The sequence below is a fragment of the Dipodomys spectabilis genome, unplaced genomic scaffold, assembly GCF_019054845.1.
Source record: "Dipodomys spectabilis isolate Male_0828 unplaced genomic scaffold, ASM1905484v1 ptg000046l, whole genome shotgun sequence".
Lineage (NCBI taxonomy): Eukaryota > Metazoa > Chordata > Mammalia > Rodentia > Heteromyidae > Dipodomys > Dipodomys spectabilis.
This window is the reverse complement of record NW_024870723.1, coordinates 6,259,250-6,271,627: the sequence shown is the minus strand read 5'-3', so window position 1 is coordinate 6,271,627 and position 12,378 is coordinate 6,259,250. Positions and strand designations below refer to the sequence as shown.

The 12,378-nt window shown below is 38.5% G+C and overlaps 1 protein-coding gene and 1 non-coding gene across 2 annotated transcripts in view; both read left to right on the top strand.

Annotated features, from left to right (window-relative positions):
* C5 (complement C5) overlaps window positions 1-12,378 on the top strand; it is a 75,365-nt gene that overhangs the window by 6,147 nt on the left and 56,840 nt on the right. Inside the window, exons 4-10 of the mRNA XM_042678693.1 lie at window positions 2,189-2,259; window positions 3,602-3,693; window positions 6,598-6,680; window positions 7,008-7,098; window positions 7,924-8,038; window positions 10,746-10,872; window positions 12,044-12,159. Coding sequence (XP_042534627.1) covers window positions 2,189-2,259; window positions 3,602-3,693; window positions 6,598-6,680; window positions 7,008-7,098; window positions 7,924-8,038; window positions 10,746-10,872; window positions 12,044-12,159 — 695 coding nt within the window. The remainder of the gene's footprint in view (window positions 1-2,188; window positions 2,260-3,601; window positions 3,694-6,597; window positions 6,681-7,007; window positions 7,099-7,923; window positions 8,039-10,745; window positions 10,873-12,043; window positions 12,160-12,378) is intronic.
* Window positions 402-505, top strand: LOC122107154. Its single transcript, XR_006147297.1, has one exon. It is a non-coding gene; the product is annotated as a U6 spliceosomal RNA (small nuclear RNA).

The window sequence follows — 12,378 nt, the reverse complement described above, 5'->3', positions numbered from 1 at the left end:
GTAGAAGACCACAGTGAAACTAAGCTTTGGAACTCCAGGGTTTTACTTTTGCTGTATACGGTCTCTGAAATTATCCACTGGCTCTCAGGCCTGGACTGGGTGTATGTGTAGATAGATGGGAGGGAGGATTTGATTGAGGTGGGTGACACAGGAGGGGAGGGAGAGAGCTGAATGTGGAGATTTACAGAGCGCGTTGTTGTGTTATCTTGTGCTTTCCTGGGGCATCTTGTAGAGCTTTGCATGATGCTGATCCTCTAAAAGGGATTGGGCTTTCTGTGTTCCTTGTTTTATTATTTGTTCTGGCCATGAAATCACTGAGCATCAACAAAACCCTAAAGGAATGACAAAGTCTTTGGAAGGAATTCAATCAAAGGGCCATGAATTGAAAACTAAACAGAGTCTTGCTTCGGCAGCACGTATACTAAAAATTGGAACTATACAGCGAAGATTAGCATGGCACCTGTGCAAGGATGAGAAACAGATTCGTGAAGCTTTCCATCTTGTATCTGCTTGGGGGAGAGCTAGGGGGAGTGAAGAAATAGAGGGACAAAGGCTGAACAAATGCAGTAGTGGTACTCACTAGACACTATGTGGAAAATGAACTATAGACCTTGTGGTAGGAATGGGAGGGAAAAACTGCGAGAGCTAGGGAAGGGGTGACACTGTCTAAAAAGAAATTTACTCTTTACCTGACTTGTGTAATTGTAACGCTTCTGTACATCACCTTTATAAATGCAATAAACAAATAAGTAAATAAATAAATAAATAAGGCAACTAAACAGAGCCTTTTGCTGAATGAATAGAAGTCTATTGGCAGAAAGAAATGGAAGGAAATGAACCATTGGCTCCTGCCATAGTCCTTCTAATAATGGGAGAACAATTGTAACATGTGGCTCAATAGCTAAAACTATACAATTTGAATTTGCCTTTTGCACTAAGGTTAGGAGCCTTATTGGTTTATTTAAGTTTGAGTGTATGTATCATGGCTAAATCAGGGTCCCAGTTTCATTACAATCTTCAGCCCTAATATACAACAGTATTCTTTTTTTTTTTACTTCTTTTTTTCTTTTAATAGTAAATGAGACTTAATAAATAGATTTCATGCTAAAAAAAAAAGTCTGAAGCACATACACACAGCTACAGTGAAATCAGTTTTATCTGATAATGAATGTTCCAGTAGGATTTAAAGTTCAGTGATAATTTAGAATTATGTTTTTACTGTATAAGAAGATTTTGATTTCCCTTCCCCTACCTGCCTGTGGGGCTTAATGAACAAATCTGTGATGAAATGTATACAGAAACTTCCTAACACAAAGCCTCTTAGAAACAATAGATTGAACCCAGGACCTTGCTCATGCTAGGTGAGTGCTCTACCTCTAAACAGCCCACAAGTGTGTCTTTAAAAAAGTGTATAGTAAACTGGGTGCTGGTGATTCATACCTGTAATCTAGCTACTCAGGAGGCTGAGTATCTACATTAAGGTATGATCAAGGTTCAAAGCCTGCCTAGGCAGAAAAGCCCATGACACTCATCTCCAATAAACTAGCAAAAAAGCTGGAAGTGGATACAACAGTATTCTTATGCTCTCCTAGAAACACCTGGTTCCCTTTTTTGCTACTACTGAAGTCATGATACTTAAGGAACTAATTTTTAACTGATTTCATACTATGGATTGTTCCCAAAATGTTATATGTAAGCTTATTTAGTAAAGTGAGCTCCACTTTACATTCACTCACAAAAGCTGATCTTTTTTTTTTTAAATCTCTGAGGATTCTTTATAAAATGAAAGAATTTTATGTCTTAACTATCATTTTATTTTAAATATACTTTTTTGTGTATGTGTTGCCTGTCGGGTTTTTTTGGGGGTGGGGTGGGGGGTGGCGTCTGGTCGTGGGGCCTGAACTCTGGGCCTGGGCACTGTCCCTCAGCTCTTCAGCTCAAGGCTAGCACTCTACCACTTGTGCCACAGTGCCTCTTCTAGCTTTTCTTTTTTTCTGCTTATGTGATGCTGAGGAATCCGACCCAGGGCCTCAAGCATGCAAGGCAAGTGCTCTACTACTGAGCCACCTTCCCAGCCCACCTATCGGGTTTTTTAAATGAGATTTATCTATGTCATAATTGTCAAAAAGTTTATCAGAATACTACTGGTTGAGCATAGTTTTTAATTCTATCAAATTATTTTTTACAGTTAAGGTTAGAGTTTACTCACTGAATGATGATTTGAAGCCAGCCAAAAGAGAAACTGTGCTAACTTTCATCGTAAGTATTCTTTCATTTATTTAAATGATATTTTAACTCTTTTTTTTTTAAGACAATGGTTCTCATTTCATAAGTCTGTCCTCACAGCTCACTTGAACCATTCAGTGACCCAAAATGAGTTATTAGCATCTACTCTGGGTATATTACAGATGCATATCTATATAATACACATATATAAATTGTTCATGTAAAATTAAGCTCAACATGTTGAAGGATTTTGAACAAAATCATTTAAGTTCTTCCTTAGCTGTTTCTTTTTTTTTTTTAATTGTAAAGATACTATACAGAGGGTTACAGTTACATGAGTGAGGTAATGAGTACACTTCCTCTTGAACATTGTTACCCCCTCCATTGTTTTCCCCCTACCATCCCCTCCCTCCCTACCTTCCCTGAGGTTCTTTTTTTTTTTTTTTTGATTGTGATTAAGTGATTACATAATTTCCAGAATTTCACAGTATTGTGGAATAATGATGCTCATTTAAAGTCACAAGTTCATTCTAACTTTCCTGGAGCAAATTGTCTATCACAGTCTGTAACATATAACGGTGTTCACATGTTATATACCATATATGTGATCAGCAGCATGGGGATATTTAGTAGTGGTTCAACCAGATGAGTGGGAGTTCTTTGTTTCTTAAGTCCTGTTAGTTTTGTCGTATCACCTAACATTTTGGATTTAGCATCCACTTATCAGGGAGACCATGTACCGTTTGTCTCTTCGTTCTTGGCTTACCTCGCTCAACATGATTCCTTCTAGCTCCATCCATTTCCCTGCAAATGCCATTATTTTTTCATTTCTAATGGCTGCATAATATTCCATTGTGTATAGATACCACAATTTTTGGATCCATTCATCTGTGGTGGGGCATCTGGGTCTTTAGCTGTTTCTTTTGTTAAAGCAGTGCCATCAAGAATTAATGCAAAGGCTGGGAAAGTGGCTCAGTGGTAGAGTGCTTGCCTCGCATGCATGAGGCCCTGGGTTTGATTCCTCAGCACCACAGAAGCAGAAAAAGCCAGAAGTGGTGTTGTGGCTCAAGTGGTAGAGCACTAGTCTTGAGCTGAAGAGCTGAGGGACAGCACGCAGGCCCAGAGTTTAGGCCCCACGGCCCACCAAAAAAAAAAAAAGAATTAATGGAACATAAGTAGAAGCTTTTTTATTAGAATATTTTAAAAAAGGATGTATTTCATAGTATTCTTTTTTGTTGGAATATATTAGATGTGTGAAAGAGTTTCAGTTATGATATTGAAACTCATACTCCATTATTCTTTCTTATTTCTTCATCTTCTTTTAAAATAATTTTAAGAAGTTTGTTATTCTAGGATGTTTGTGTTTTATTCAAAGGATCCTGAGGGATCAAAAGTTGACGTGGTTGAAGAAAATGATTATACTGGAATTATCTCTTTTCCTGACTTCAAGATTCCTCCCAATCCCAAGTATGTAAAAACACTTGTTAATATAAGTTGTCTGTAAACAGCCTATGTGGAACTTGAATGTTGAAGTAAAATATACAGTCCTATGGCACCACCTAGCGTTGACAAAATATACCACAAGGGTGATATGCCTTTGATTTCTTTAAAAATTTTTTCCTTCTTAAAAAAATTATCTTTAAGTAGTTGTACAAAGGAGTTGCCATTTAACAAAGAGTTTTGTTAATGCAATATGTCTTGATCAGTGTCCCCCCTTTCAACATTCTCACCCATCCCTCCCCTACCCACCCCTTCTCTCACTCTTTTTAATTGTGTAGGATATACGTGTAATTCTTCACACATTCCTTCCACACACCTCCTTCCCGCTTCCCTTCATTTGTCTACTGCTTTCCCCGTCTACTGAGAAATAAGATTCCCTTCACCATCTAACCCCTCTTACCCCTGCCCAGCAAACAACAACAACAAAAAACATCCAAGAGCCCAGCACCACTTGCCTGTACTCCCAGACTCTGGAGGCAGAAGCAAGAGGAGCTCAATAGTTCAGAGGCAGCTTGGGCAACATAGTAAGACCCCCAATGCTTTGCTCATTATGTCTACAAATAGAAAGAAAAATTGGGAAGAGAAAAAAATAGTCCTTGGGCTTTTTTCTTCTTTTTCATCCAAATTGTCATCTCTTGTCTCTGAAAGGCTCAAATAGTCTAGCTATTTAAGCTTATTAAAAAAAAAAAACACAGCCCTGGGCTGGGAAGGTAGCTCAGTGGTAGAGCGCTTGCCTTGCATGCCTGATGCCCTGGATTCGATTCCTTAGCACCACATAAGCAAAAAGAAAAAAGCTGGAAGTGGCGCTGTGGCTCAAGTGGTAGAGCGCTAGCCTTGAGCAGAAGAGCTAATGGACAGCGCCCAGGCCCAGAGTTCAGGCCCCATGACTGGACCCAAAACAAACAAACAAAACAACAACAAAAAAAAAAAAACAGCCCTGTGGGTTTTGTCTATATAGACTACCACAGAGGAAGGTATGTCTTATGGTCATCTTTTCTGCGCCTAATACAGGATAGCTTGTAGTGAATCCATTGTATTAAAATTCTCTGAGAATTTTCTATTGAAATTGTGAGAGTTAAGTCATTTGGATCATTTTTACATTGTATACTTTTGTGGAAATACTCCGTGCTTTATAGAGCAGAACTGAACTTGTTATTTTATTGCTATTATCATTTCTCTCTAGCCTTATTTTGTGCCCCTTGCCCCAGGATGGAGGATTACATATCAGCCATGGAAGTCATTCACGATCAGTGCTTTCCCACCTCAGCACCTTTGCACATGCTGTTTTCTCATAAAGCTAGCTTCTTCTCACCTTTAGGGAAAGGTTGACTTTGCAAAGACAATCACTGGATGCGTTCTCTCTCTCTCTCTCTCTCTCTCTCTCTCTCTCTCTCTGCCTTTCTCTCTATCTCTGTCTCTTTCTCTCTCTTTATATTTTCTTCGTAACATTTATCTTAATCTATAACTATTTATTTGTTTGTTTTTATTCCCCTCTTGATTTTAAACTCCTTAAGGGCAAAATCCTTTTTTTCTTCTATTTCTTACTATATGTTAGTACTTCAGTACAATACGTATTTGGTAAACATTAGCTGAATTGCTATTATAATGATAGCCATAACATGAATATTTATGGCTATATAACCAATTTACAAAATTGTTTCTCAATTTGCAATTTATATTAATTTCCCCACCTTAAAACCTAGTAGAAAAGAGAAAAGTGAGGATTTGAACTCACGTGGACAATTAACTCTATGAACACCATAACTCTTGTGTTATTTTCAAGTTGTGAGGTGTGTGTGTATATGAGCTTGAACTCAGGGCCTTGTGCTTTCACTTGGCTTTTTTGCTCAAGGTTAGTTGTTGCTCTAACACTTGAGCCACAGCTTTACTTCCAGTATTTTCTGGTCAATGGAATAAGAATCTCACAGACTTTTCTGCCACAGCTCTACTTCCAGTATTTTCTGGTCAATGGAATAAGAATCTCACAGACTTTTCTGGTTTCAAACTTTGATCCTCAGATCTCAGCCTCCTGAGTAGCTAGGATTTACAGGTGTAAGCTACCATTGCCTGGCTTTGTTCAAGTTTTTTGTATCTAATGATTACTCTTAGTATTCAATAAATATTTTTGAGTAGAAGTTGTTAAATAAACTGATCTTTTCTTCTTTAAATAAGTCGTCCATTGCCTCCAGCCATCTTTTCATTTATATGAGATATGAATGTTATCATTGGACAGGCTTGACTTGCATTACATGTTTCTAGAGACCATCTTGTACATCTTTATTTATATTGCAGATTTCCATTGTATGTTAGTATGGTAACATACAAGATTAGGTAAGATCCATAGTTGACATCAATCAGTTCAAATCAAAGCTAATGACTATGTTAAGATAAAATACCTAGAAAGTAACATAATATCTGAAGAAACCACTAAACGTTTTCTACTATCCTAAAATGCTCAATTATTTCTATTTGCTTAAAAAATCTCACACAGCTGGGTGCCAGTGACTCACACCTGTAATCCTGGCTACTCCAGAGGCTGAGATCTGAGGATCAAGGATCTCAGTTAGAAAAGCCAGACTGGGCAGGAAAAGTCCACGAGACTCTTATCTCCAATGAACCACCACAAAGCTAGGAGTGGCACTGTGGCTCAAATGGTAGAGTGTTAGCTTTGAGCACAAAAATGCTCAAGAATCAGCCCTGAGTTCAAGCCCTAGGACTGGCACAAAACAGAACCCAAAAGTTACTCACACAACAGTCACTTAAGCGACATATGTATTCTAACTTCTTTTAAATGGGAATTTATTAGATCTCCTCTAGGTAAGCTAAAGATATTTGTTCCCATCTATAATTTTAAATATTTTGCTTCCCTAGATATGGTGTATGGACAATTAAAGCTAAATATAAAGAAGATTTTTCAACCACAGCAGCCACATCCTTTGAAATTAAAGAATATGGTAATTACTCTGACCATTAAATGCTAACCTAGAATGAGTTAAGAGCTTTTTCAAATCCCTAATGCAAATCTCTCTGTGATGGAGATGAGGCATCCTCCTGGTAAGGTTGGAAGTAGTGGTTGGAGCCTTGGGGAGGTGGTGGGTGGCGCCTAAATGCCTAAACTCTGGTTCCAGCTTGCCCTGGGGACGTTGGATGATGATGATGATGATGATGATGATGATGATGATGATGATGATGATGGTAGTGGTGGTGGTGGTGGTGTGGGGTGGGTGGGGGTGTTGTTTTAAAGTTAATAGGTAATGTGGTCTCTTCCTTTCTATTCGCAGTCTTGCCACATTTTTCTGTTCTGATAGAACCAGAAAGTAATTTCATTGGTTACAAGAACTTTAAGAATTTTGAAATTACTATAAAAGCAGGGTAAGAAGGGTTGTTTTTATTTAACCAATTCCCTACATTGGTGAAGCCTACTCTAAGGATGACCTATGATTTATTAGCCAAGTTTGCTATAACTTTGGGATGGATTGATGGGAGATACTATGCAAATAGCTTATTTGTCATAACTGACTCAGGTATGGTATACACCATCTTGCTCCATCTTCCCCGAAGTCCATACTGTAAGCTGGGAGTTGGTGACTTATACTTGCAGTCCTACCTACTCAGGAATTGGAGAACTGAGAATCATGGTTCAAAGCCAGCCCAGGCAGGAAAGTCTGTGAGACTCCAATTAGCCAGAAAAAAAAGCTAGAAATGAAACTATAGCTCAACTGTTAGAGCACAAAGCTTGAGTAAAAAAAGCCTCAGATCCAGAGTTCAAGTCCCAATGCCAGCACATAGACACAACAAAATCCATACTCTAGATTCCTTTATAAGGATGAAATACAACAGTGGATGCAGGTATACTGAATGCTTTATGTAATTTCCAAGTGTTACATTTTATCTGCATCTTTTCTTTTTTTGGTTGGTTGTAGAGCTTAAACTCTAGACCTGAGCTCTGTCCCTCAGCTCTTCAGCTCAAGGCTAGCACTCTTCCACTTGAGCCACAGCGCCACTTCCAGTTTTCTGAGTGGTTTATTGGAGATAGGAGTCTCATGGGCTTTCCTGCCCGGACTGGTTTGAACCATGATCCTCAGATCTCAGCCTCCGGAGTAGCTACGATTATAGGCCTGAGCCACCAGCACCAAGCTATCCAAATCTTATGACTACAATCATGTTATCAAAACAAGTTTTATAATCATTTGGCAGATACTTTTACAATAAAGTGGTCAATGAGGCGGAAGTGTATGTCTTTTTTGGATTAAGAGAAGACATAAACGATGACCAAAAAGAAATGATGCACAAGGCAATGCAGAGTACAATGGTAAGATACTCCGTGGTCATGCAGCTCTAGACAACATGAGCTTGTAACAGTGTTTCAAAACCCTCCAGTTAAGCTCACAGCCTCTATAGGAATGGTGAAGGCTTAAAATCCTCCTTCTGCTTCCCATTGGCCTTGGGACAAAGGCCATTGACCTTGGCATCGCCCTTCCTTGCCTGCTGATCTCATGCCATCCATTCTCTCCTTCCTAATGAACAGCCCAGGTTCTCACAGTCACCCTAGTCTCTTGCCTCGGGATCTTTGCTTGTTCCTTCTGTCTCTTCTTTGCCCAGTGCTTTCTCACACTTTAAACACTGAAATCTTTTTTTCTAGGATAGCTCCCCTGCCTCCTTCGAACTGGGTTAGCTACCCTTGCTTGGCATTCTCTCAGGCCTGAGCCTTTCTTTTTTATCGTAATTTAAAACAAACAAACTTTAGTATCTTTAAGTAGTTGTACAAAGGGGTTTCATTCAACCTGTCAGATTATGAATACAATGCATCTTGATCAGTGTCACCCCTTCCATCACTCCCCCCACCATCTACCCCAGCCCCTCAAGTTACCTTGTTCCATTTTCACACTGTCATAACTATATTACTAGAACATGTTTCATATTTTCTTGAAGGCTTCCCAACCAGGGATCATTTTTTTAACCTCCAAATAAATGTTTGACAATATTCAGAGTCAATGGAAGCTCTTGCTGGCCTTTAGTAGGTAGACAGGAAGTTGCTGCCTAGCTCCATGAGCAGAGCAACACAACACAACACACACACACACACACACACACACACACACTGATCCTGTCCAAAATGTCAGTGAGGCTAAGGGCAAAGATATCTCTTTGTCATAATGGTTTATTTGCTTATCTATCATGCTTTATGTTCAGTTCCTTGTAGGTTTAAATCATTTCTCTTATATATCCCCAGGCGATGTATTTTTTTTCTTTCCAACAGAAGATATGTTGAAAATATGGGAAAGTTATTTGCTCCCAGTTAAGAGCTAATAGTGTTAGAGTTAGAGCCCTGGTCCCCATTTTTCTTCAATCATTTTCTTTGTATTATAATATAGATGACAGGATTTGGGGCCATTTTTTGCTTACCATTAGATATTGATGTATTTTGCATTGTATTTATTTAGTCTCTGCTTTTTAAAAGATGCCTTATTTAAAATATACTAGTTAAATGTCTTTTTAAACAAGGCACGGAGATTGGAGGCTAAATTGGGGCTTGAGGTAAAGCACAGTGGTTGATCCCATGCTAGTGTGCATGAGTCCCTGCTGGATTTGATCCCCAGGCTCCACAAAAAAACAAAACAAAAGATAGAAATTAAAAACAGATAAATCATTCAAGATGGCTGGTTTCAAGTCCAACAGTTTTAGATTAAAAAAAAAAAACAAGATTAGCGAGAAAAAGAGTGTATGTTTTTCTCTCATATGTGAGAATTAGATCTAATTAACAAATACATGTATAAACATCCACAGAGTCATACACAAATGTATTAACAAAAGTATGGCATACACAGGGGAGAACTCTAATGGTGTAACTCCTCCGAACACCTAACTTACAGTATAACAAAATGAATACCAGGAAGCTAGAACCTGAGGTATCAGGAGAGGGGTGAGGTCAAGTGGGGAGAGAGAGACAAATGAAGAGAGGAAGACTGGGAGATTGGAGCCATAGTATTTAATGTATGTATGCGGAAATAGAACCAGGTGACTCGAGGGGCTGGGAGAGATGGGGAGAGAATGAAAAAAGGGGTGAGACTGATCAAGAGACATTGTGCTCATAAACTGGGCATGTTCAATTGGAACCCCTTTGTTCACTACTTGAAGACAGGTTTTTTAACATTAAAAAATTATTATTATTATTTGTTGTTTATGTGGTATTGATGAATCAAACCCAGGGCCTTGTGTATGCTAGGTAAGCACTCTACCACTAAGCCACATGCCCAGCCCCTAGAGATTTTTTTCTTCAATTTTTAAATGTAAATATATTAAAAAAAATAAAACACGTAAGAAATGTCATCTATACATATGAAAAAGTATTTATATACACAACAAGTAGTGGCAATATTATCCATAAGCAGCAGTTAGTGTTTTTCCCCTATCTTTTGGGTAAACACAATAGTGGTGGTTCATTTATTTTAGGGAAATTATATGATACATGTGTATATTATGAGTAACTTATAGAAGACTGCATAATTAGAAAATTAATTCCAAATAACAGTACCTAAAGATATATTTTTTAAAAAAGAACTGAATACCAAAAGGATTATATGTCCTACATCAAATGGAAAAATTTCCAGTGAAACAAATGACACAAACTAATTGAAGAAGATAGAGTATCCTAATTTATTCCAAGCAAAAAGAAAAGACATCAAGTCATAGCTGAGAATGTTTTTAAATCAGTATTTAAATGTATGAAAGGATGAAGTATAAAATCCAACTCAATCTCAGTTAAGGGCAGAAGTAACAAGAGAGCTCTGTAGTGATGGAGGTTGACCCTGAGGTTGAAAAAGGCATCTTTGTAGCTGAAACCAAAAAGACCATGTGGTGCCCCAGGCTCTTCATCTGTAATTCTGTACCAATGGTGATGGTAACCATTGCTCTGACATTTGCCTTCCATTTTAGAGGCTAGTAAAAAGCAGCTTTATTATTTTTTCCTTATGTAATTCTTCCCTAAATTAATTCTTAAATGTTTCCCTTTTTCAAAGTTGATAAATGGGATTGCTCACGTCACATTCAATTCTGAAATGGCAATTAAAGAACTGTCATATGACGGTTTAGAAGATTTAAACAATAAGTACCTTTATATTGCTGTAACGGTCATAGAATCTACAGGTAAGAGGGGTGTGTGTGTGTGTGTGTGTGTGTGTGTGTGTGTGTATGTGTGTGTGTGTGTCTGATATTTAGACTGTATTTTAGTGGTACAACTGACCCCTAAATTTCCTTCACCTCTTCTTTCATGGTTAATTTTTACTTTCTATAAGTAATGAAAGGCTGGAATTAGAGCTCTTGAGTCATTAGGCAAGCCATTGGGTCTCTATTATCTGATCTGCAAAACTGGGTTCGTCCATTGATGGGGAACCAGTAGATGCCCAAAGTGGCTTGGCATGCTGGGTTGCTCGAACATCTAGCATCCAGGGGTGTCATCTGGATACATCAAAATCAGAATGTGATTACACGTGTGAGAGCTTGATGAGATACTGTGCCAAGAAAGTTGTCTCTATTTCCCATGATTCTGATCTCCTTATCTGTGCCATGATAGAGATGAACTAAATGCTCCTAAGCCCCCTTTAGTGGCAACATTCAGAAATTCAATCTCAAATTAGAGGGGATAATGTGTTTCTAAAAAAAGAGCCCAATAATAGTATTTCCTTACAAGATAACAGTGAAGGCCAAAGAATCAGTCTGTGCAAAACCCCTAAACTGCCAGTTGCATGTAATCAGTGCCATATGTTAGCCCTTCTTCTGCCCCACCCTCTTCCCCTCCTTTCCTTCCTCTTCCTCCCTGCAAGATCCTCCTCCTCCTTCTTCCCCAGAGGCTGTCTACTCCTTCCTTTTCATGCTCAACATCTTATCTAGTACTTTCTACACCACTCCAGTGGTTTTTAATCCTTATTAATGACTACTCTGAGATGAGCTAGACTATCTTATTTTTTAGGATGTCTTGATTAGTCATTTCATTCATGTTCAGACTCATACTTACCCCTTAATTTAGCTTGAAGTAATCATGTAACCATGCAATATTTTTCCTGCAAAATAAGTTAAACCAGGTGATTCCTAAGGCCCTCACTCACCTTCAAATGTGTTCTTCTAAGGTAGCAGACCAGAAAGTTAAGGCAATTATCCAGTACTGAATACCATACATATGTGTGTGTGTGTGTGTGTGTGTGTGTGTGTGTGTGTGTGTGTGTGTGTGTGTGTGTGTACGAATAAGTGCACAGAGACACAGACAAGATAGAGGCCCTCCACTGCAGGAGATGTCTAAAAATGTTAACCTTTTCCTTAGGTGGATTTTCTGAAGAGGCAGAAATTCCTGGCATCAAATATGTGCTGTCTCCCTACAAACTAAATTTGGTTGCTACACCTCTTTTCTTGAAGCCTGGGATTCCATATTCCATCAAGGTAGATGGGGCTTGAGGAACCTTGCTGAATATGGTGATGAGGAGCAAAAAAATGTTTCAGAATTGTTATCCATTAAAAGACATGATACAGATGCCGGTGACAGTGGTTCACACCTGCAATCCTAGCTACTCAAGAGACCGACGTCTCAGGACCACAGTTCAAAGCCTGCCCAGGCAGAAAGTCCATGAGACTCTTATCTTCAATTAATCACCAAAAAGC